At 47.6% G+C, this 24,118-nt stretch overlaps 1 protein-coding gene across 1 annotated transcript in view; it reads left to right on the top strand.

Annotated features, from left to right (window-relative positions):
- Window positions 1–23,870, top strand: part of LOC102919515 (fer-1-like protein 4) — a 44,480-nt gene extending 20,610 nt beyond the window's left edge. Inside the window, exons 27-45 of the mRNA XM_076570999.1 lie at window positions 582–698; window positions 790–951; window positions 5,064–5,262; window positions 5,403–5,461; window positions 5,547–5,675; window positions 6,492–6,534; window positions 6,618–6,718; window positions 6,795–6,929; window positions 7,266–7,382; window positions 17,485–17,612; window positions 17,769–17,939; window positions 18,578–18,732; window positions 19,390–19,550; window positions 20,011–20,096; window positions 21,772–21,870; window positions 22,026–22,267; window positions 22,707–22,984; window positions 23,058–23,158; window positions 23,236–23,870. Coding sequence (XP_076427114.1) covers window positions 582–698; window positions 790–951; window positions 5,064–5,262; window positions 5,403–5,461; window positions 5,547–5,675; window positions 6,492–6,534; window positions 6,618–6,718; window positions 6,795–6,929; window positions 7,266–7,382; window positions 17,485–17,612; window positions 17,769–17,939; window positions 18,578–18,732; window positions 19,390–19,550; window positions 20,011–20,096; window positions 21,772–21,870; window positions 22,026–22,267; window positions 22,707–22,984; window positions 23,058–23,158; window positions 23,236–23,428 — 2,676 coding nt within the window. The 3' untranslated portion in view covers window positions 23,429–23,870. The remainder of the gene's footprint in view (window positions 1–581; window positions 699–789; window positions 952–5,063; window positions 5,263–5,402; window positions 5,462–5,546; window positions 5,676–6,491; window positions 6,535–6,617; window positions 6,719–6,794; window positions 6,930–7,265; window positions 7,383–17,484; window positions 17,613–17,768; window positions 17,940–18,577; window positions 18,733–19,389; window positions 19,551–20,010; window positions 20,097–21,771; window positions 21,871–22,025; window positions 22,268–22,706; window positions 22,985–23,057; window positions 23,159–23,235) is intronic.
- The last annotated feature ends 248 nt before the right edge of the window (window positions 23,871–24,118 follow it).

Here is a 24,118-nt window from a genome sequence, read left to right as displayed (position 1 = left end):
CAGACTGCTGTTCATCCTGGGTTTACCCATTGTGCATGCCTCGGGCTCCCACACGGCTTTCCATACACACATCTGCTTTCTGGAAAATCCTTCCCATACATCCAGGCTTGGCTGGCTCCCCTGAATTTGTACTTCACAGAGACTGTCTTAGTTAGGGTTTCTATTGCTGTGAAGAGACACCATGACCATGGAAACTCTTATAAAGGAAAATATTTAATGGGGTGCCTTACAGTTTTAGAGGTTTAGTCCATTATCATCATGGTGGGACATGGCCACATGCAGGCAGATATGGTGCTGGAGCTGAGAGTCCTTACATCTTGACTCACAGGCACCAGGAAGTGAACTGTTTCACTGGGTGGAGCTTGAGCATAGGAAACCTCAAAGTCCATCCCAACAGTGACACACTTCCTCCAACAAGGCCACACCTACTCCAACAAGGCCACACCCACTCCAACAAGGCCATACCTACTACCACTCCCTTTGGGGGCCATTTTCGTTCAAACCAACACAAAAACCGTAGCCCATCTCCAGCCTAGGCTTTCTCTGTTTTGGCATGAATTCTAATTTATTTTTTCTCGTAGCCCTCAGTGCCTAGTGATGTAGAGCCCCAGGATCTGGCATCCCTGGTTGTTCCCGTCTCTGGACACCTGTCCCTGCCTCCTAATGTGCGCCCTGTGCTCAGGGAGTTCCGTATTGAGGTGACGACAGCATACAGGGCCTCTTCCCTTCCCCCAACTGGTGCCTCCATATCAGCTTCAAACCCTTGAATCTCCCCCTTCCCGAACTTAGGTGCTGTTCTGGGGTCTGCGAGGCCTGGGTCGTGTACACCTGTTTGAGGTGGAGAGACCTCAGGTGGTTTTAGAAGTGGCTGGGAGACGCGTGGAGTCTGAAGTTCTGGCCAGCTACCGCGAGAGCTCTAACTTCACAGAGCTCGTCCAGCATGTGACAGTGGTGAGGAGCTGGGTCGGGACATGAGTGAAGGAGGCAGTAGGTAGTGAATTCCAGATGGCTGGGGCAAGCTGATTCAGGAGCAGCATTCCCCATCTAAGACCAAATATTTTGGGCTCTTATCTGCAACTATCCACCTTTGCTACTGTAGATAAAAACAGCAATAGACAGTGTAGAAATAAACATGACTGTGTTCTGATAAAACTTTACTTATAAAAACTGGCAGTGGGAGGGGCATGAACCATGGCTATAGTTCCCTGACCTCTGGATTAACCTTTAGACTGGTGGCGTTCTCTTGGCTCTATTCAATGGAAGGTATTTGCCAGAGTCCTGAATAATAAACATGAGAAAAACTGTCCAGTCTCTGGAACACAGGGGATGAGAGGGAAATACAGTCCAGGGGCTTCGAGATGCCTCAACCATGGGGAGCCAGCACAGCTCTCCAGAGGACATGAGTTCCAGCAGCCACATCAGGTCCAGCTCCAGGTCTATCCAACCTCTGGCCTCGGCAGGCACCTGACCTCGTGTACATATCCCCCCAAACACACACACACATGCATGCACACAATTTAAAATGTGAGATGTACAGTATATTAAAAAATGAGTTAGTTCAATGGTCTTTGAGGGGCAGGTGCTGGAGCATGAAGCCAGCGCATTGCACATGGAGACGAGTACCACACAACTGAGTGCCTTCCTCAGCCTTGTGTAGTTTCAGTTATGCTTGAATGGGTTTGGGGGTCAAATTCTGCCAATACAGTTTAGGGTCTTATCAAGTCATTTGTCCTTTTGGCTTTGCTTATTTTATTTTGAGATATGGTAACCCTGGCTGGCCTGGAACTCACTATGTAGACAGGCAGGGCTTGAACTCATGAAGATCCCTCTGCTTCTGCCTCCTGAGTGCTGGGATTAATTGTGTCTGCTGTCACAGTGAGATTCAGTTATTCTATCCTCTTTTTCCTTACTTACTGTTTGAGCCAGGGTCTCCCTGTGCAGCCCAGGCTGGCCTGGGACTTCAGATCCCGCTGTCACCTCTTGAATACTGGGATTACGGTTGTGAGCCACTGGGCTCAGGTCCAATGCAGTATCCTTCCCTTCTGTCCTCTCTCCTCCCACCACCCCCTCACGCATTAAGTAACGGCTCCTCTTTCCCCACATCCTTGCCAGCATTTCTTGTTTCTTCTTTTTTTAAAAAAATATTTATTACATTTTAAACTTGTGTCTGGTCTCACGTGTGCAGTATGGATGCACATGATGACCACGTGTGGAGGTCAGAGGACAACCTGTGGGAGTCACTTCTTCCTTCCACCGTGGTGACAGTGGAGATTGAATTTATGTCATCAACCTTGGCAGCAAACACATTCACTTGCTGAAACACTTCTCTGGCCCCTTACATGTTTTCTTTTCTTTTTTCTTCTGATTTTTTTGTTTTGTTTTGTTTTGTTTTGTTTTTCGAGACAGGGTTTCTCTGTGTAGCTTTGCGCCTTTCCTGGAACTCACTGTGTAGACCAGGCTGGCCTCGAACTCACAGAGATCCGCCTGCCTCTGCCTCCCGAGTGCTGGGATTAAAGGCTGCGCCACCACCGCCTGGCAACCTTAGATGTTTTCTTAATGATCGCCATTCTCACTGGGGTGAGATGGAAATTTTGAAGCAGTTTTAATTTGCATTTCCTAAGGATGTTGAACATTTTTAAAAAAATATTTGTTGTGAGGCGGCAGAGATGGTTAAGCAGTTGAGAGCATTGGCTACTCTTTCGGAGGACCTGGGTTCAATTCCCAGCACCCTGGTGGCTCACAACTGTGTATGACTCCAGTTCTAGGGAATCTAGTGCCCTCTTCTGGCCTCTTTGGGCACTGCATGCACATGGTACACAGACATACAGGCAAAACACCCATTCATGCTGTTGTTGTCCATTTGTTTTTCTTTCTTTCTTTCTTTCTTTCTTTCTTTCTTTCTTTCTTTCTTTCTTTCTTTCTTTCTTTCTTTCTTTCTTTCTTTCTTTCTTTCTTTCTTTTTTAAAAAAAAACCTTTGAAAGCTATATACTTAAGATGGGGCTTAATATTTAGGAAATACAAGGAGCTGCAAAAATTAAACACAAAAGCAAACAAACAGCCAATCCTATTTCTGTTTTTAGAGGCAATGACCTACTGTGTAACTCAAGCTAACCTCAAACTTGACATGTATCCCATGATTCCCAAATGCTGGGATTTAGGTGTGTGCATCAAGATAAATCCTATTTATCTTGTATTAAAGGCATCAAGATCCTGTTTTAATACTGTCACCTTATGTTCCAAGTGATGTGTTTATGGGAACATATACATTCAGACTATACTAAGGAGTTTCCTTCATTCCTTATTCCAAGGTTCAAATGGGGCAGCACACACTTTTCCCATTGTGCAAAATGAATGTGCTTTCTTGTTGAGCTTAGTGGTCTGTAGATATATCAGTTGGGTCAAGTTGCTTCATAGTGTTTCTCACACCTCTTGAACAGACCTTCTCCATTGTTTTCTGTCTAGTTACTCTACCCATTATCAACATTACATATTGAAGCATCAAGCCATTAGGTAGGCAGAGTTTTCTGTCCCACCAGCTGCTTTCCAAATAACCACACAGAGACTTAATGTTAATTATAAATGCTCGGCCGATAGCTTAGGCTTCTTTTTTAGCTAGCTCTTAAAACTTAGATTAACCCATTTCTATTAATCTGTGTGCTGCCCTGAGGCTCTTTTGCCTCATGTATGCGTTTCCCATCCTGCTTGCTCTACATCTCATGGAATCTCTGCTGGGAGGCCTCCCTTCTTCTTCCCAGCATCCTCTTAGTCTGTTTCTCCCACAAACCTATCCTGCCTAGCTATAGGACACTCAGCTTCTTTATTAAACCAATCACAGTGACATATATTCACACAGTGTAAAGGACTATTCCACACTCTTATCCATGTTTCTCAGGTCTGTCACTTTTCTTTTCCAGCTTTGTGTATTGGACCCTGTGAATTGCATGTGTTCGACACACGCCGTACGGCTACCCCGCCCCGGCCTCATCTGTCACTTTTTACTTTATTTTGAATTTTGTTGTTAAGTGCATCATATTTATTTACAGTTGTTTGAGCTTCCAATTTACCACTGTAGAATGTCCCTCTTTGCCTTTAGTAAATTTTTTTGTTTCTCAGTCCATTTATTATATAGATATTCTCTCACTGAGTCTCTCTTCCTAGGCAATTCTAGGTTGTATCCAATTGAGAAAGAGTCATGTGTGTGAATACTGATTTTTCACAATTTACTTCAGATTTTTTTTACTCATTTTTTTGTTTGTTTGTTTTTTAAGACAGGATCTCACTATGTAGCTCTGGCTGTCCCGGAACTTTCTATGTAAGCCAGGCTGGCCTCAAACTCACAAAGATCCAGATATCCACCAGCCTATGCCTCCTGAGTACTGGGGATCATGGCATGTGCCACCATGCCCAGCTATGATTATTACTCATTTTTAGGACATGGTGGCATACTTCTGTAATCCCTGAACTTAGACAACAGAAGGAGAATCATAGCAACTCTGAAGCTAGCCTGGTCAACATGGCAAGTTCCAGGCCAGCCAGGGCTACGTAGCATTGTATTAAAACCTTTTAAAAACTAATAATAATTTAATTCCAGGGAAAGGTAGATACTTTTCTCTGGTGTATCTCTCTATTCCTCCTCTTTGTATATAATGAATGAGCCAATGATCTAGTGGTACGATCATTGTCTTTGTCCCTCTTGGGTGCCAGGGGACAGTTAGAGAGTCACTTGGTCAAAGTCTATACGTATTTTCATATGTATATATGAAAATATGTATATGTACATGTATTCATATGTATATTTCATATATATATATGAAAGAGGTTGAGCATTCATCCTCTAAGAACAACACCGACCCGTGTTTCGGGCCACACTTCGTAGGTGCCAAAGTTCCTTTGTATCAGTTGTGTCAACATACTGAGTCCCTTCTTTAGCTGGGGCGCAGAGTCAGGAGGTCATTGTGACTGACAGTGTGGCAGGTCTGAGCCCAGATCCTGTTCCCTACCCACTTGTGCTCCTTTCCTCCTCCCTGGGGTTGGAAGTCGCTTCCTGTTGTCCTGTCTCTAGGACTTGCCGGAACAGCCGTACCTGCAGCCCCCGCTCAGCATCCTGGTGATTGAACGCCGGGCCTTTGGCCGAACTGTCCTCGTGGGTTCCCATATCGTCCCCCACATGCTGCGATTCGCACTCCAAGGTCATGAGGATCCCCCTGAGGAGGAGGAAACAGAGGAGGATATAGGCGTCCTGGTGCCACCTGGGCCTGGAGGTTAGGAGTCTTCTCTGTAGGGGCCACCAGATAGAAGCCCCTCTGGATCCTGGTAGAGATGGCTCCAGGGGACCACCCAGTGGGGCCTGGAGTCCGAGTTCCACTGGCCTAAACTCACGGGATCATGTCCTTACTCCCAGGAGAGCAGTCTCGGGACCCCTTCGTGGCTGAAGCAGGACTATCCAGCCGGCTCCTGACGGTGATGGGGTGCTCCTGGGGCTAGAGAGGGATGTCAGGGTTTGTGGTGGTACTGGCTGGGAGCAACACGGTCCTCTCTGCCTCAGGCTCCTCTGAGGAAGCTCACCTTAGGGAATGTGGGTCAAGGCCCTGAGCTGGCGGAGGACGTCCCAGACCCAGAAGAGATGGACTGGTGGTCCAAGTACTACGCCTCACTGCAGGAGCTCCAGGGGCAGGTGGGCGGAGCGCGGCCTGGGGCAGGAACTGGGGGACCCAAGGCAAGGGGGTGGGGCGTGTCTCATCCGACAGATCCCTGTGTGTTCAGAGCTCTTTATTGTAGCCATCTCGTCTCTTCTTCACCACACTTTTAGTAGTTGGACATTAGTACCTTTGCCTCCCAGTGCTCTGTTGTCTATAATAAAACAGAACATGAGCCCAGCATGGTGGCACACATCCTTAATACCTGCACTGTGAGTTCGAGGCCAGCCTGGGTCTGCATAACAAATTCCAGACCAGGCAGGGACACACAGTGAGACCCTGTCTCAAAAAACCAAGAAATGAGTGCAAAATTTTAGCTCCTAAACTTGGGTATGGCGTCACACACCTGTCCAGTGAGCACCTGGGAGGTGGTAACAGAAGAATCAGGAGTTCAAAGCCAGCTTATACCAACATGAGACTCTGTCTCAAAAATTTTTTTATTTTAATTTTTAATAGCCACATTGAAAAAGTAAAGGTAACAAGTGAGAATAATTTTAATAGTTTTATTAATATATACAAACTATTGTTCCAACCAGTAATTATCATAAAAATTAATAAGCTATTTTACATTCTCATAGTAAGTCTGGTGTGTGTTCCAACTCACAGCACCTTGCAGCACAGACTGACCTCATTTCAAGGGCTCAGTGACCGGATGTGGGTGCTGGTGACTGACTTCACCAGCACAGGACTGGACAATAAAGGCCACTTTAAAAAGAAGTGGCTGCGAGCTGGAGAAGGGGGTGGGCCAAGGAGGGGAGTGTGTGGGGGATCTCTGACCTGCCTTTTGATTTCAGTCCAACTTCGATGAGGATGAGATGGAGGACACTGGGGACCCAGGTGAGAGTCTTGACTTTTTTCTCCATCTCTCCTCTCATGCCCATCCCCACATTTCTTACCTGAACCATTTCTGCTGTTTCCAGATGGGACCCACCTCATTTCTGTAGACAGGGAGGCCCAGGAGCAAGGGGGGGCTGAAAGCAAAATTTCTGTACCTCAGAAAAAAGCAATCGCCACCTTGAAGGTAGACGGGGTATTGGGGAGAAGGTTGCCCCTTAGTTTGGGGTACAGAGTTGTCACTGAGACCCCTCACCTTTCAGATCTACAACAGCTCCTTAGAGGACGAGTTTAACCACTTTGAAGACTGGCTGAATGTGTTCCCCCTGTACAGAGGGCAAGGCGGCCAGGGTGGAGATGGCGAGGAAGGATCTGAACGCTCTGTGGGCAAGTTCAAGGTATGCTGGGGAAGAATGGGAGCCTGAGAAAGGACTGGTCAAGCTTCCTTATGGGCTGGAAAGGCGGCTCAGTGGTTAAGAACACTGGCTGCTCTTGCAGAGGACCAGGGTTCCATTCCCAGTACCACAATGTGGTTCACAACCATCTACAACTCCAGTTTCAGGGAATCTGACACCCTCTTCTGACCTTCTCAGGAACTAAGATCTCACAGACATACATGCAGGCAAAGACATACATGCAGGGCAAATACTCACACATAAAATAAATCTAATGTAATTCAACAACGACAACAGCAACAACCCCTTTTTTATGCCCTTCTGTCTCCTCCATTTCAGGGTTCCTTCCTCATTTACCCTGAGTCAGAGGCTGCATCCTTCTCAGGGCCTCAGATCTCCAGGGGGATCCCCCAGAACCGGCCCATCAAGCTTCTGGTTAGAGTGTATGTAGTGAAGGTGAGTGTCCTCAGTCCCTGGCTCATCCCCATGGTAGCAGAGGCAACAGCATGGAGTCTACAGAAGACGGGCTTTCGAAGGCCCCTCAAGGGTCACAGAGGCCTGCTCCTTCAGGTTTAGGTAGAAATCTTGGGTGTGATTAGATCTCTCCCTCACAAAGCTTGCTCTTGTAGCAGGATTTATTTAGGTTTTTGGTCTGGGGTCGGGAGAGCTGAAAGCTGTAGCATGGGGTCCCCAATCCCAGAATGCTTTTGGTCAAATACCCCCAGTTCCTTCCAATCCTACGGCTGTCATGCAGAGACTCGCAGGGCCCTGGAATTTTCTTTCTTTTTTCTTTTTTATTTATTTATTTACTTATTTTTAGTAAATTTATTTTACAATATCATTCAGTTCCACATAATAGCCACAGATTCCCCTGTTCTCCCACTCTCGCTCCCCTCCCCCTCCCCCCACCCCACCCCCCATTCCCACCTCCTCCAGATCAAGGTCTCCCCTGAGGACCGGGATCGACCTGATAGACTCAGTCCAGCCAGGTCCAGTCCACCCCTCCCAGACCGAGCCAAGCGTCCCTGCATAGGTCCCAGAATTCAAACAGCCAACTCATGCAATGAGCCCAGGACCCGGCACCAACACACAGCTGCCTCCCAAACAGATCAAGCCAAAGAAAATTCATTAATCTATTTTTCTATTATCAGCTTGATACAGTATGTATTCTTATCTTAATAGTGAAATGTTTCATTGAGGCTTGCTCAGTAATTGAGTAAAACCAAAATTTACTATAAGCCACAGTCATCCTAGGGTCCCCCATGCTATGTAGCCTCCATGGTTCTGTGGGTTGCAGTTTGATCTTTATTTTATATCTAGAATCCACTTATGAATGAGTACATACCATGTTTGTCCTTCTGGGTTTGGGTTACCTCACTCAGGATGATTTTTTCCTAGTTCCATCCATTTGCCTGTAAATTTCATGCTTTCATTGTTTTTCTCTGCTGAGTAGTACTCCATTGTGTATATGTACCACATTTTCTTAATCCATTCTTCAGTTGACGGGTATCTAGGTTGTTTCCAGGTTCTGGCTATTACAAATAGTGCTGCTATGAACATAGTTGAGCATGTTTCCTTGTTGTATGATTGAGCATTCCTTGGGTATATGCCCAAGAGTGGTATGGCTGGATCTTGAGGTAGTTCGATTCCTAATTTTCTGAGAAATCGCCATACTGATTTCCACAGTGGTTGTACAAGCTTGCATTCCCACCAACAGTGGAGGAGTGTTCCCTTTGCTCCACATCCTCTCCAACATTGACTGTCATTGGTGTTTTTGATCATGGCCATTCTGACAGGTGTAAGGTGGTATCTCAGAGTCGTGTTTTGATTTGCATTTCTCTGATGATTAAGGATGTTGAGCATTTCTTTTTTTTTTTTTTTAAAGACTTATTTATTATGTATATAATGTTCTTTTTGCATGTATCCTTCCTTGCAGGCGAAGAGGGAGCCAGATCTCATTACAGATGGTTGTGAGCCACCATGTGGTTGCTGGGAATTGAACTCAGGACCTCTGGAAGAACAGCCAGTGTTCTTAACCTCTGAGCCATCTCTCCAGCCCCGAGCATTTCTTTAAATGACTTTCAGCCATTTGTGATTCTTGTTTTGTGAATTCTCTGTTTAGCTCTTTAGCCCATTTTTTAATTGGACTGTTCAGTATTTTGATGTCTAGTTTCTTGAGTTCTTTATATACTGTGGAGATCAATCCTCTGTCAGTTGTGGGGTTGGTGAAGATCTTTTCCCATTCTGTTGGCTGTCTTTTTGCCTTATTGACCATGTCTTTCGCCCTGCAAAAGCTTCTCAGTTTCAAGAGGTCCATTTATTAATTGTTGTGCTCAGGGTCTGTGCTGTTGGTGTTATATTTAGGAAGTGGCCTCCAGTACCAATGCATTCAAGAGTACTTCCTACTTTCTTGTCTATTAAATTTAGTGTAACTGGATTTATGTTGAGGTCTTTGATCCACTTGGACTTGAGTTTTGTGCATGGTGACAGATATGGATCTATTTGTAATCTTTTACATATTGATATCCAGTTATGCCAGCACCATTTGTTGAAGACACTTTCTTTTTTCCATTGTATAGTTTTGGCTTCTTTGTCAAAAATGTTCATATGTGCATGGATTAATGTCAGGGTCTTCAATTCAATTTCATTGGTCCATATGTCGGTTTTTATACCAGTACCAAGCTGTTTTTATTACTATAGCTCTATAGTAGAGCTTGAGGTCAGGGATGGTGATGCCTCCAAAGGTTGCTTTATCATATAGGATTCTTTTAGCTATTCTGGGTCTTTTGTTTTTCCATATGAAGTTGAGTATTTTTCTTTCCAAGTCTGTGAAGAATTGTGTTGGGATTTTGATGGGGATTGAGTTGAATCTGTAGATTGCTTTTGGTAAGATTTTTTACTATGTTAATCCTACCTATCCATGAGTATGGGAGATCCTTCCATTTTCTGATATCTTCTTCAATTTCTTTCTTTAGAGATTTAAAGTTCTTGTCAAAAAGGTCCTTCACTTGTTTAGTTAGTGTTATCCCAAGGTATTTTATATTATTTGTGGCTATTGTAAAAGGGTGATGTTTCTCTGACTTCTTTCTCAGCCCTTTTATCATTTGTGTATAGGAGGGCTACTGATTTTTTTGAGTTGATCTTGTATCCTGCCACTTTATTGAAGGAGTTTATCAGCTATAGGAGTTCCCTGGTAGAGTTTTTGGGGTCACTTATGTATACTATCATATCATCTGCAAATAGTGAAAGTTTGACTTCTTCCTTGCCAATTTGTATCCCTTTGATCTCCTTTTATTGTCTTATTGCTCTAGCTAGAACTTCTATTACTATATTGAATAAATATGGGGAGAGTGGACAGCCTTGTCTTGTTCCTGATTTTAGTGGTATCGCTTTGAGTTTCTCTCCATTTAATTTGATGTTTGCTGTTGGCTTGCTATAAATTGCCTTTATTATGTTTAGGAATGTTCCTTGTCTTCCTGATCTCTCTAAGACCTTTATCTGAAGGGGTGTTGGATTTTGTCAAAGGCTTTTTCAGCATTTAATGAGATGATCATGTGGTTTTTTTCTTTCAGTTTGTTTATATGATGTATTACATTGACAGATTTTCGTATGTTGAACCATCCTTGCATCCCTGGAATGAATCCTACTTGGTCGTGATGGATAATTTTTTTTTGATGTATTCTTGGATTCAGTTTGCCAATATTTTGTTGAGTATTTTTGCCTCAATGTTCACGAGGGAGATTGGTCTGTAATTCTCTTTCTTTGTTGCATCTTTGTGTGGTTTGGGTATCACGGTAATTGTAGCCTCATAAAAAGAGTTTAGTAGTGTTCCTTCTGTCTCTATTGTGTGGAACAATTTGAAGAGTATTGGTATTAGTTCTTCTTTGAAAGTCTGGTAGAATTCTGCACTGAAACCATCTGGTCCTGGGCTTTTTTTGGTTGGGAGACTTTTTGTGACTGTTTCTTTTTCTTTAGGGGTTATTGGTCTATTTAAATGGTTTATCTGGTCTTGATTTAATTTTGGTATGTGGTATTTATCCAGAAAATTGTCCATTTCTTCCAGATTTTCCATTTTTGTGGAGTACAGGTTTTTGAAGTATGATCTGATGATTCTCTGGATTTTCTCTTTGTCTGTTGTTATGTCTCCCTTTTCATTTCTGATTTTGTTAATTTGGGTGCTCTCTCTTTGCCTTTTTGTTAATTTGGCTAGGGGTTTGTCTATCTTGTTGATTTTTTCAAAGAACCAACTCTTTGTTTTATTGATTTTTTTATATTGTTTTCTTGTTTTCTATTTCATTGATTTTAGCCCTCAATTATTATTATTATTTCCTGGTGTCTATTTCTCCTGGGTGGGTTTGTTTCTTTTTGTTCTAGACTTGCAGTTGTGCTGTTAATTCATTGGTATGGGATTGCTCCATCTTCTTTATGTGTGCATTTAGAGCTATGAATTTTCCTCTTAGCACTGCTTTCATAGTGTCCCATAAGTTTGGGTATGTTGTACTTTCATTTTCATTGAATTCTAGGAAATCTTTAATTTCTTTCTTTATTTCTTCCTTGACCCATTGATGTTTCAGGTGGGCATTATTCAGTTTCCATGAGATTGTAGGCTTTCTATAATTTTTGTTGTTGTTGAAGTCTAACTTTAAGGCATGGTGGTCCGATAAGATACAGGAGGTTATTCCAATGTTTTTGTATCTGTTGAGATTTGCTTTGTGACCAAGCATGTGGTCAGTTTTTGAGAAGGTATATTCTTTTGTGTTAGGATGAGATGTTCTGTAGATATCTATTAAGTCCATTTGAGTCATAACATCTGTTAGGTCCTTTATTTCTTTGTTAAGTTTCAGTCTGGTAGATCTGTCTTTTGGTGAGAATGGTGTGTTGAAATCTCCCACTACTATTGTGTGGGGTTTGATGTGCATTTTAAGCTTTAGTAGTGTTTCTTTTATGAATGTGGGTGCTTTTGTATTTGGGGCATAAATGTCCAAAATCGAGACTTCATCTTGGTGGATTTTTCCTGTGATAAATATGTAATGTCCATCCTGATCTCTTTCGATTGATTGTAGTATGAAGTCTGTTTTATTAGATATTAGGATAGCTACACCAGTTTGTTTCTTAGGTCCATTTGATTGGAAAGCCTTTTCCCAGCCCTTTACTTAGAGGTAGTGTCTGTCTTTGAAGTTAAGGTGTGTTTCTTGTATGCAGCAGATGGATGGATCCTGTTTTCTTATCTATTCTGTTAGCCAGTGTCTTTTTATAGGTAAGTTGAGACTATTGATATTGATGGATATTAATGACCAGTGATTGTTAATTCCTGTTATTTTTTGTGGTTGTGTTGTGTTGTCCTTCTTTGGTGTATGTTGGTGTGGTATGTATGTGCCTGAGTTTTCATGGATGTGTTTAGCTTCTTTGGGTTGGGTTTTCCCTTCTAGCCTTCTAGTGCTTTCTGTAGGGCTGGGTTTGTGGACAGGTATTGATTAAATCTGGTTTTATCCTGGAATATTTTGTTTACTCCGCCTATGGTGATTGAGAGTTTTGCTGGGTATAATAGTCTGGGTTGGCATCTGTGGTCTCTCTCTCTCTCTCTCTCTTATTTTTTTTTTGTTTTGTTTTGTTTTGTTTTTCGAGACAGGGTTTCTCTGTATAGCTTGACGCCTTTCCTGGAACTCACTGTGTAGACCAGGCTGGCCTCGAACTCACAGAGATCCGCCTGCCTCTGCCTCCCGAGTGCTGGGATTAAAGGCGTGCGCCACCATCGCCCGGCCATCTGTGGTCTCTTAGTGTCTGCATAAGATTTGTCCAGGACCTTCTAGATTTCATGGTCTCTATTGAGAAGTCTGGTGTTATTCTGATGGGTTTGCCTTTATATGTTACTTGGTCTTTTTCCTTTTCGGCTCTTAATATTTTTTTCTTTGTTCTGTGTGTTTAGTGTTTTGATTATCATGTGGTGAGGGGACTTTTCTTTTGGATCCAGCCTATTTGGTGTTCTGTAAGCTTCTCTTATCTTCATAGGGATTTCTTTCTTTAGGTTAGGAAAGATTTCTTCTATGATTTTGTTGAATATATTTTCTGTGCCTTTGAGTTGGTATTCTTCTCCTTCTTCTATCCCTATTATTCTTAGGTTTGGTCTTTTCATGGTGTCCCACATTTCTTGGATGTTTTGTGTTATGACTTTTTTTTTTTTTTTTTTTTTTTTTGGTTTTTGGTTTTTCGAGACAGGGTTTCTCTGCGTAGCTTTGCGCCTTTCCTGGAGCTCACTTGGTAGCCCAGCCTGGCCTCGAACTCACAGAGATCTGCCTGGCTCTGCCTCCCAAGTGTTGGGATTAAAGGCGTGCACCACCACCACCACCACCACCACCACCCAGCCTGACTTTTTTATCTTTAGTGTTTTCTTTGACTGATGAATCTATTTTCTCTATTGTGTCTTCAGTGTCAGAGATTCTCTGTTTCATCTCTTGCAATCGGTTGGTTATGCTTGTTTCTGTAGTTCCTGTTCGTTTAGTCAGGATTTCTATTTCCATCATTCCCTCAGCTTGTGTTTTCTTTATTGTCTCAAATTCATTTTTCAGATCTTTGAATGTTTCTTTCATCTGTTTAATTACTTTTTCTTGGCTTTCTTTGATTTCTTCCAATTTTTTATTCGTTTTTTTTCTTCCATTTCTCTAAGGGATTTTTTTTATTTCTTCTTTAAGGGGCTCTATCATCTCCTTAAAGTCATTTTTAGGATTGATTTCTTCTGTTTCTTCTGTCTTGGTATGTTCAGGTCTTGATGTTGTTATATAGGTCTTTATGTTGTTGCCTGTATTTTTGCACTGGCGTCTACTCATCTCTTCCTCTGCTTGTTGCAGACAGTGTCTGTGTCTGAAAGTGCCTCTCTTGTTCTAATTTTTAGTCTTGGTTCACTAGGAGTTCTTGGTTAAATTGGTGCTGTTGAGCTCTGTTTCTTCGGGAGCAGCTTAGTCAAATCAGTGTTAATGGGTTCTGTCTGTGGGAGCAGTTGTTCCCAGTTGGTACAGGGTGTGCTTATGGTTTCAGTGGTTGTTAGGCTCTTAGGGGTTAGTTTTGTTTTGTTTTGTTTTTTTGGTGGGGGAGCAGGGAAAGGTAGTTGTCTGGTCTCTTGGACTCCGATGGGTAGGGCCTAGGGGCTAGATCCCTGATCTGTCGGTCAGGAGATGGTAGCATACCTGTTCTCAGTTGGTGAAGCATATACTTACGATTCTGGGGATCTGGTTCGGTGGCTGGGCGCCGCCGCCTTCTGTGTTCTCAGGTCAAGTGTTGCTATTTGTTAACTCCTCAGCTGAACTTCTTTCCTCTGACTTCAAACTGTAGGCATCTGAATCCTCTCCCAGATGGATTTCAGCTGAGCAGGGTAGTCTCACCAACACCTCCAAGTTGTTGGGTTTCGAAGGATCAGCAGCTGGGCCCTGGTCGGTCTCAGACAGTGTTCAGATCCGTTCTGGTTCCGTCCCACGGAGATAGCTCCTTCCCCGGGTGTTGGGATTAAAGGCATCCCTGTTCCAAGCTCTGGTCTTTATTGCAACTGTGTTTTGGCCACAACCTGCCGCCGCACCTGCCTGCCTCTTGGAATTTTCTTAAAGGAGTCTTGAGGAGAAACAGGGACAGGACGAGCAGGTTTCTCTGTCCCTCTGTCCCTGTCACTGGAGCAGATGCTGTGACCTGACGTAGGGATTCTAAGACATTACTGGAAGAGACATTCTGAGTCTGCATCTGATCCTCCTATGGTAATGCTAGGTAGTGGGACTCATCTCCACCGTGTCTTCTGGCAATAAGGTAGACAGGGTGCTCTGAGATAAATTCCTTTGTAATACATCTAGACATGTTAGACAAAGTCTTTTTATTCATGAACACAAAGCTCTGAAGAAAGGGGAATTCTCCTTTTCCCTGAGTGGGGAGGCAGCGGCAGTGATTCCAAGCCAACCACGAGGTGTGGAACTCAGCTCAGTTTGTCCACATCTCAACCTTGGCCTTGGCTTCTTAGAGTCTGAGCATGGGGCTGGAAACAAGACCCTGTGTGAAGCAGGGCCTCCTTGAAAGGTAGGCCGAGAGGCAGCTTGCCCCCTGGGAAGGGAAAGAAGTCTTCCTGAGGATGTGTCTTTAGTGTGACCCCACATTGATCTAAGCCTAGATTTATATTATCTGTTTAATCCAGAAAACTCAGTTCTGAGAGCTGAGGTTTGGCTCAGAGCGCTTGAGCCAAAGTGTTGCTCCGGGCCTGGAGGTCTACCCCAGCACTAGGCAGAGGAAACAGCAATTTTAGGGTCATATCTAGAATTCCAGCTCTCAGGAAGCTGAGACAGGAACATTACTGTGAATTTGAGGCCAGCCTGCACTACATAGTGAATTTCAGGTCAGCCTGGGCTACATAGTGAGACAAAAAACAAGAACAAAAACAACAAAACATCCCTGAACAAACGAACAAACAAACAAATTCCAAACCGTAACAGGGTATAGTGCACAGTAATCCCAAAATTTGGGAAATGGAGGCAGAATGATCAAAGTACCAAACCAAGGCCTGAGAGGTGGCTCAGCAGTCATGAGCACTGGCTGCTCTTCCAAAGGACACAGATTGGATTCCCAGCACCCATGTGACAGCTCATAAGCATCTGTAACTACGGTTCCAGGGGATCTGATGCTCTCTCTTGGCCCCTGCCTGAAACATGCAAGTGGTGCATAGACATGCATGCAGGCAAAACACCCATACACAGAGAATTAAATTAAAACAAAAACCCCTTACCAAGCCAAAGAAGCCAACCAGCCAGAAACAAGGAAGCAAACAAAGGCCAAACAAGCTGGGTGTGGCCGTCCATGTCTGTAATCCCAGGACTGGAGAGGTGGACACGGGTCGATGGGGCCAGGCTAGCCTACTTGGCAGGTCCCCGTCCAGTGAGAGACGCTGCTGCCACCAAAAAAAAAAAAAAAAAAGATGGACACCGAGGAACAACATCTGAGGTTGGAGTCGGCCTTTGCCTTCCACATGCATACCCTCATGAGCACACACACAAAAGCACCTGGAGCTGGGCCTGGTAGCACAGACCTGTGATCACAGCCACTTAGGAGGCTAAAATAGAAGGACTGTGAGTTCAAGACCAGCCTGGACTGGAGACGTAGCTCAGTTGGTAGAGCACTTTCCCAGCATACAAAAAGCCCCTGGATTTAACCCCCAGAATCACACAAAGCAGGTGTGCACATGCCTGTAATCCCAGCACTCAGGAGATGAAGACAAGAAGGTCAGGAGTTCAAAGTCATTCTCAGCCACAAAGCAAGTTTAAGGGCAGCCTGGGCTACATGAGACTCTGTCTCGAGTGAACAGGCTGGAGATGATTCGGTAGGTAAAGTGTTTGCTGTGCCAGCATGAGGACTTTCGGGTCCCCAGCACTGGCTTGGCGGTGTGCACCCATAATCCTAGCACAGAAAAAGAAGGCGGGGTCGGGATGGCCACTGAGATTTGCTGGCCAGTTAGCGTGGCTGGTTCAGTGAGAGGCCAAATCTCAAAGATAAGATAGTAATTGAGGAAGATGTGCACACACTCGTGAAGGTACATGTACACACCACACCACACTGCACATATGGGTACACTCGCTTGTACACACACACACAAATATAGGAATACTTAAAAGGAGGCGGCTGAGGATGTAGCTGTGTGGTAGAACATTTGCCTAGCACACAGGGCCCTGGGTTCGACCTCCAGTCCTGAAAAAAAAGGATGACTGAACAGTTTGAAGGAAAAACCCCACGTATTTCTAAACATAAAAAGTTACTATCAGAACAAGTGCCGAGGCACACAATGGGTGAACAACAGAGTATTATATGGCTGTGAAAAATGATGACGAAGATCTCCGTGACCTTAGTTTTCAGACAGTGGCATAAGGTGAATATAGGAAAGTGCAAAGGAGCATGTGTAGTGTGTTCTTTATGGAGGTGAGACACACTGACCCTCACTTCATAATAAAAGTCCTGGAGACTCAGTGTAGCAAAAGCAAGACGAATTTATTTCTCAGTTCAGAAGCCAGTTCTGGACAAAAGGCAAAAATGACTGGCATGCCAGTTTGGCACAAAATAGTGAGTTTTATATCCCTAATCGCATTTCTCTATCCCCCGCCCCAGCCTCCGATTCTCATTGGCTGAATTCTTGAGGGTGGTACTTCCTAATTCTTCCCAGTGTCTAGTATTGTCCCCTCCCCAAACCTCATCCTACCCGATGGGCAGAGTCATGGTAGATTTTTCTAACTTGTCAACCTTTGGCTGAATGGTTAACACCAGATAGGCACTGGCAGCTGGCTGGGGAAGACAGGGTCCTAGTGCCCCCTGCTTCTCTGCTTCCCCTGTGAGTTTTAAACACGGCTCATACTGCAGATGGCAGGGACTGATTTCCTTCTTACAATGTAACAAAGAAGCGCCAGGGGTTGTGAGGGGCTCAGTCAATGGAGTGCTTGATTAGCATGGAGGAAGCCCTGGGTTTAACCTCCAGGTCTAACAAGGACCTGGGCTTCAGGCATGACATGTCTCCTGACGCCACTGGATTTGGATTCCACCCCCCTAGGCTACCAATCTGGCTCCTGCGGATCCCAATGGTAAGGCAGACCCCTACGTGGTGGTGAGCGCTGGCAAGGAACAGCGGGACACCAAGGAACGCTACATCCCCAAGCAGCTCCACCCTGTCTTTGGAGAGTGAGGCTGGGCCCTGGGCTGGGGAATGGGGGGGTCCTGGGCTCCACAGGCTCTTGCTCAGGCAGCTGGCTTGGTGATGGTGGGGGATTGGACTGCCACCCCAGGTCCCCTTGGAGGGCACGGAGCTGTCTTTAGCCATTTTTCCTTCCTGGCCAGGGTCCTGGAGCTGAGCGTCTCCCTCCCAGCCCAGCCAGAGCTGACTGTGGCCATATTCGATCACGACCTCGTGGGTTCTGATGACCTCATTGGGGAGACCCACATAGACCTGGAGAACAGATTTTACAGCCACCACAGAGCCAACTGTGGCCTGGCCTCCCAGTATGATGTGTGAGTCTCGCAGGGCCGGTTCCGGAAACAAACACATTCAAGCTCACATTTCCATTTAAAATGTTTTTAATCGTATGTTTTGAATGTGTTTGTGTGAGTGTCTTCATGTGTGAGAATCTGAGCATACATGTCCCACAGCATCCATGTGAGGGTCTGAGGACCCACTTGGGTGTTGCTCTTCTCCTTCCATCTTGTGTGAGGCAGCGTCTCCTCACTGCCGTGTGCCAGGCTGCCTGGCTCATAAGCTGGCAGAATCTCCTCTCTCCACCTCCATCCCCCATAGGAGCGCTGGGATTACAGACACGTGTGCTACATGTCAACTTCCATGTGGGCTTTGGGGATTTGAACTCGGCTCCTCATGTTTAGGCAACAAGCCCTTCACATGCCAAACAGTTGCAAACCCCCCCCCCCCCCCAGCTATCACAGCTCCATTTTTGTGTCCAAACTATAGTCTTACAGAAGGGGAACTTCTCCCACCCCTCGCAAGACATCTTAGCTCAGTAGCCAAGACTTGAGTGTTATTGGGGTTTTGGTGCGACATCGGTCATTTGACCTCATTGAGCCTCACCTCCTCGGTGTCTCTGTGCTCACTGTCCACACACTGCTGGAGCCGATGCATTGTCCTCTTCTGCTTGTAGGGATGGGTATAATGCCTGGCGCGATGCCTTCCGGCCTTCCCAGATCCTGGTGGGGCTGTGCCAGCGCTGTGGCCTCCCTGCCCCAGAATACCGAGCTGGGGCTGTCAAGGTGGGCAACAAAGTTTTTCTGACACCGTCCGAGGCCCCGCCTTCAGGTACCAGACCCTCTCCGCTGGGCAGGCCATAGGGAGGACGAGGGAGGCAGACCAAGACACAGGGCACAGCAGGGGCCAAGCCAGTGTGCCCGGAGAGCCCACTGACGGCAGCAGGCACAGGGATGTTTGTGATTTGGCTGAGTTAGGGCCCGGTTCCTGGATGCTGGGGGAAAATGGTCTTCTGTAGCCCTCTCAGAACACAGGATGAAGAGCGTTCTCTACAGAATCTGTGCCTACAGAACTGAGCTCACACTTCCGATGGCCAGTGGTCTGGTCTCTCAACAGGGTCTGAGCAAAGGTGGTGATGGCTGGTTCCTCACAGTTGCGAGTTCCGGCAGCAGCACCCCTCCCCTACCCCTGCTTTCTGTGAATGGTGGGCTTGCTCTCCCAGGCCACAGGCTCTTTGGGGGGTGGGCCGGGGGAACAAAGCTGTTAAGGAGGTCTCTACATAGCCCTGTTTGTCCTGGAACTCATGATGTAGACCAGGCTTGCCTCAAACTCCTGGAGATCCTCCTGCCTCTGCTGGGATTAAAGGTGTGAGCAGCCACGCCCGGCCTAGGCCACGGGCTTTACCTGGTGCAGCCTCAGCTGAGAGCTGCTAAAGAGGAGGCAGGAGAGCTGGGGGCTGTGGTGAAGTCCACACCCCTCTTGTTTCAGATGGCAGGGACCCCACGGTGACACACGAGGCTTCCGAAGAGGCCCAAGCATTGCTTGTGCTGCGGCGTTGGCAGGAGATGCCAGGACTTGGCATCCAGCTGGTACCTGAGCATGTGGAAACACGGCCCCTGTACCATCCCCGCAGCCCAGGGCTGCTGCAGGTGAAGGGGCTCAGACTGCCAAGACTCACCGAGACTGCCCCGACTCTGGACCCTATCCCCAGGCCCTCTGCCCACACACTGTACTGCCACTGGCCCTGGCTCCTGGGGTCAGGGAGAACCCCTGCCATGGGCTGTGCTGGTTCTGATTCTGGTCCTACAGGGTCCCCAACCCTGAGCCCACAAGGGTCAGGCCCAGGGTTCCCAACCTGACCTCCATCCTCGTTCACTAAGGTCTGGGCCTCAAGACCACCTCCTACTCAGGAGCTCAGTTTTCCCACTCTTGACTGTGGGACCCTCACTTCAAACTCTACCTTCATCCGAATACCCCCAAATCTACCCAGTAACTCCTGCCGCTGCCCCTGGCTCTTCTCCCCGCTGGGGACAGGGCAGCCACCAGATTCAAGGCTGTGGGGGAAGGGCTTCTCTAGCAAGAGCCTACAGCCTGGTTTTGTGCTCTTAGGGATCCCTTCATATGTGGATTGACATCTTCCCCAGTGACGTGCCTGCCCCACCCCCAGTTGACATCAAGCCTCGGCAGCCAATCAGGTGAGAGAATTTGGCCCCTCTACTCTCTGAAAATCTGAGCCCCCAACAGAGTCAGGCCAAGACTTCCGACTTAGGCAGGTGAGTTCTGTTACCCTTTGCTCCTGTAAGCTGTGAGCGTTGGGTGTCTGTAGAGTCCAGATGTCTGTCAGCAAACCCGAGGAGTGCAGTCCTGTGAGGTGTCCCCACTCGGACACCGATCCAGATGCCTGGTGCCCGTCAGCAGTGCCACATTCCACCTCTGCCCCTGTTCTTGGTGTTCCTCTGAGGGGTGTGTGTGTGTGTGTGTGTGTGTGTGTGTGTCTTTTGCCTGCATGTATGTCTGTGTATCCCATGCATGCTTGGGGCCTGCAGAGGTCAGAAGAGGGTGTCAGATCCCCTGAAACTGGAGCCACATTGTGGGTGCTGGGAGCTGAACCTGAGTCCTTTGGAAGAGCAACAAGTGCTCTTAATCACTGAGTCGTCTCCCCAGCCATTCTGAGAGCCTTCTGAAGTCTAGAACAAGGTAGCTTCTAAAAGGGCTGGGCTCATCTCTTACCTCCTAAATCCTATTAAAGCAAATAAACACCTAATCCTATTAAAGCAAAAGCTCAGAGCCACTTCCTACTGACTGGGGGTGTAGGGGGGTGAGATGCTGTTCTCTGAACCTGTCACTATGGGCAGGGCTGGAGTACCACAGATTGGCCAGTTCTGGGTGGCCCTCCCAAACCTGTCCCAGCAGAACCATATAGATTGACAGTGTGGTTGGGCAGTCAGAGGGAGAACAGGTGTGGTGGTGTGTATGCCTATATTCCTTGTACTAACGAGGCAGAGGCAGGAGGATCAGGAGTTCAAAGGCCAGCCTCTGTTTCATAGACAGGTCAAGGCTAGCCTGGGCTACATGAGACCCTATCTGAACAAAACCAAACCAGCGAGAATCAATAAATGAAGAGAAGAAGAGATATCCAGGCAACCCCACGACAGCCATGCCGGGGAAGAACCAGAATGTTCTGTTCCTTCCATCTCTGGTTGCCTTTCCTGCTCACACTTTTCTGTACCCCAGAACTCTGGGTTGCACGTCTGACTCTGCAGCTGGTGGATGTTAAGCCACGCAGTTTCAGGCTTCTCACCCCAAAGGCACAGGAAGCAGAGCCCCGGTGTACGGGCTTGGGTCAGAACACGCCTGGTCCTGCCATCGTAGTGGGAAGTGGCCAGTGACACCTGTCCCAGTTCCTTTCTGTCCGCACAGCCCCCTCCTTTTGTCTTTGAGACGAGGCCTCCTGTAGCCCCAGCTAGCCTTGAGCTAGGTTTGCAGCTGTGGGTGGCTGGCCTTTGAACTCTCCTGACCTCCTGCCTCTGCCCCTCCATTGCTGGGATCACAGGCATGTACCACTGCACCCTGCCATGTATGCGTGCTAGAGCTTGAACCCGGGACCTCGTGCATGCTAGGCAAGCACTCTACCAACTGAATGGTCAACGATTTCTTGGCTGTTGTGCTTTGGGGACAGGGTTTCAGGTAGCCTTGGGGATGAACTTGAGCTCTGGATGTTCCTGCTGTCACCTCTGGAGCAGCTGGGATTACAGTCCTGTGTGCCACCACCTCACTTTGAGTCGCTGGGGACTCAAACAGGGACGGTAGTGTTAGACCAGCACACTCCCAGGACCCTTCTCAACAGTCGGAAACCACTTCCGTCCCCAGCTATGAGCTCAGAGTTGTCATCTGGAACACGGAAGATGTGGTTCTGGACGACGTGAATCCACTCACTGGAGAGATGTCAAGTGATATCTATGTGAAAAGGTAGGCCTGCAGGCCGGGCTGGCCAAACGGCTGTCCTAAGGGACACTGCAAATGGGGACCCTGTGTCCAGGCCCTCTGTGCGCCGAGAGCTGAGTTCTGGGTGTGGCCCCGCCCTGATGCCCATCTTGCCCTGGGCTGTGTCCTTCCTCACCCAGCTGGGTAAAGGGGCTGGAGCATGACACACAGGAGACAGATGTCCACTTCAACTCCCTGACCGGAGAGGGCAACTTCAATTGGCGCTTCGTGTTTCGTTTTGACTACCTGGCTACGGAGCGCGAGGTGAGCGTCCGGCGCCGGCCTGGACCCTTCGCCCTGGAGGAGGCTGAGTTCCGGCAGCCAGCTGTGCTGGTCCTTCAGGTGTGGGACTACGACCGAGTCTCCGCCAACGACTTTCTTGGTACTTGGCTTTTACTGGCCTCAAGTCTACATTTGCTTTGTTCCTATTTTCCTTGCCTCTGCCTTTTCTTCTCTGTCCCTGGGTTCCCACTCTACCCCAGCTTTAGCCCTGTGACTTCAGATCCAGGCTTGAACCACTGTTTTCTACCTGATCTCGGTGTTCAGGGAACGTGCTGTAGTCATTTTTCTACCCAAGGCTCTGCCTCGGCCCTCCCCCTGGGCCCTTCTGAAGTCGCTCTGAATCTCCATGGTGGCCTTTGATTCTTGCCTTGGCAGTCTGGTCCTGGACCTCGGGCGGGGCCTGACCTGCTGGTAGCCTGACTGTGGTTAGGAAGTCTGTGGCTGTGGTCTGACCACTGTCTTCCCTTTTGGTACTTAGCAGCCCTGGGGTGCTGTCTCTTCGACCCCTCACCCTAACCTCGTGAGTTTTGCTCTCACAGGATCCCTGGAGTTGCAGCTCCCGGAGATGGTGAGGGGGGCCCGGGACCCTGAGCACTGTTCTGTTCAACTGGCCCTTGGGGCGGGGCCGAGGTGCAACCTGTTCCGCTGCCGTCGCCTGCGGGGCTGGTGGCCCGTAGTGAAGACGAGGGAAGTGGAAGATGTGGAGCGGGAGGCCCGAGAGGCTCAGGCTGGCAAGAAACGGAAGAGGAGGAGGAAGAAGGGACGGCCAGAGGACCTGGCGTTCACAGACACGGGTGGCAACGTCCACATCCTCACGGTGCGTAGTCTAATAACCAGTGCCTCGCTCAGGGCTGACTGTGTCCACTGACGGCCTCGCCACCTCCTTCTAGGGGAAGGTTGAGGCGGAGTTTGAACTGCTGACTGTGGAGGAGGCAGAGAACCGGCCGGTTGGGAAGGGGAGAAAAGAGCCAGAGCCTCTGGAGAAGCCCAAGTAAGTAGCCCCAACTTGGGGAGGCGGGGCCCCTGGCAGGGGTTTCCTGGTCATGTGACTCCACCCTTCCCCAACAGCCGGCCCCGAACCTCCTTCAACTGGTTTGTGAACCCCCTGAAGACCTTCGTCTTCTTCATCTGGCGCCGGCACTGGCGCATCCTGGTCCTGCTGCTTCTGCTGGCGCTCATCACGGTCTTCCTCCTCCTCGTCTTCTACACCATCCCTGGACAGATCAGCGAGGTCATCTTCAGCCCCATCCACAGACACTAATCCAAGGGACAGGGACACACCTCGGGGTGCCAACCTTTCAACCCTGCTCTGGAAGGCCTTCCTTCCAAGGTGGGCTGTAAAGGTTCAGTACTTGGGTTCAATAAACCTTACCACAGGCCCAGGGGCTGCCGGTTACGTGTAGCACAGGAAGGACTGTTTTCGTAGGTGATAAAGGACCAAAGCTCTCAGGTAGCATCAAGAGCTGGGGCTCTGCTGGAATGCACAGGGATGGGACCCCAGGAAAGAACAAGCCCTGACGACTGAGTGAACTGCCCCCCCCCACCCCCAGCAACTGGCTTCCTATCCCTGCCAGAGGCTGGTCCCTCTCAATCTGCTCACGGCTCTACCTTCCATGACACCTGAGCATTTTGTTCTACTAATTTTTTACCACCCTCAAGAGCAAGGGTGCCTGCTAAAGCTTTTAGTGTCGAAAAAAGAAACCTCAACCCAAACTGGCTTAAGCGAAAAGGGCCGTTATTGGTTTGGTTGGCCGGCTTCAGGGAGCTTGTTACAGGGCTGGAATGACAGCACTGGCTGTGGCTGTCTCCGGAGGACATTACGGGCAGGTCCCCCAGAACTAGAGGATCACTGTGCAGATCCAGAGTGGCCTGGTTACCATGGGTGCTGGTGGCTGGCACACTCGGATGGTGACCTTCCTCTCGAGGATGGGTGGGTGGGTTACCAGAAGGA

The sequence above is a fragment of the Peromyscus maniculatus genome, chromosome 4 (genome assembly GCF_049852395.1).
Source record: "Peromyscus maniculatus bairdii isolate BWxNUB_F1_BW_parent chromosome 4, HU_Pman_BW_mat_3.1, whole genome shotgun sequence".
NCBI lineage: Eukaryota > Metazoa > Chordata > Mammalia > Rodentia > Cricetidae > Peromyscus > Peromyscus maniculatus.
The sequence above is the reverse complement of the archived record's forward strand: the minus strand, read 5'-3'. Positions and strand labels throughout refer to the sequence as shown.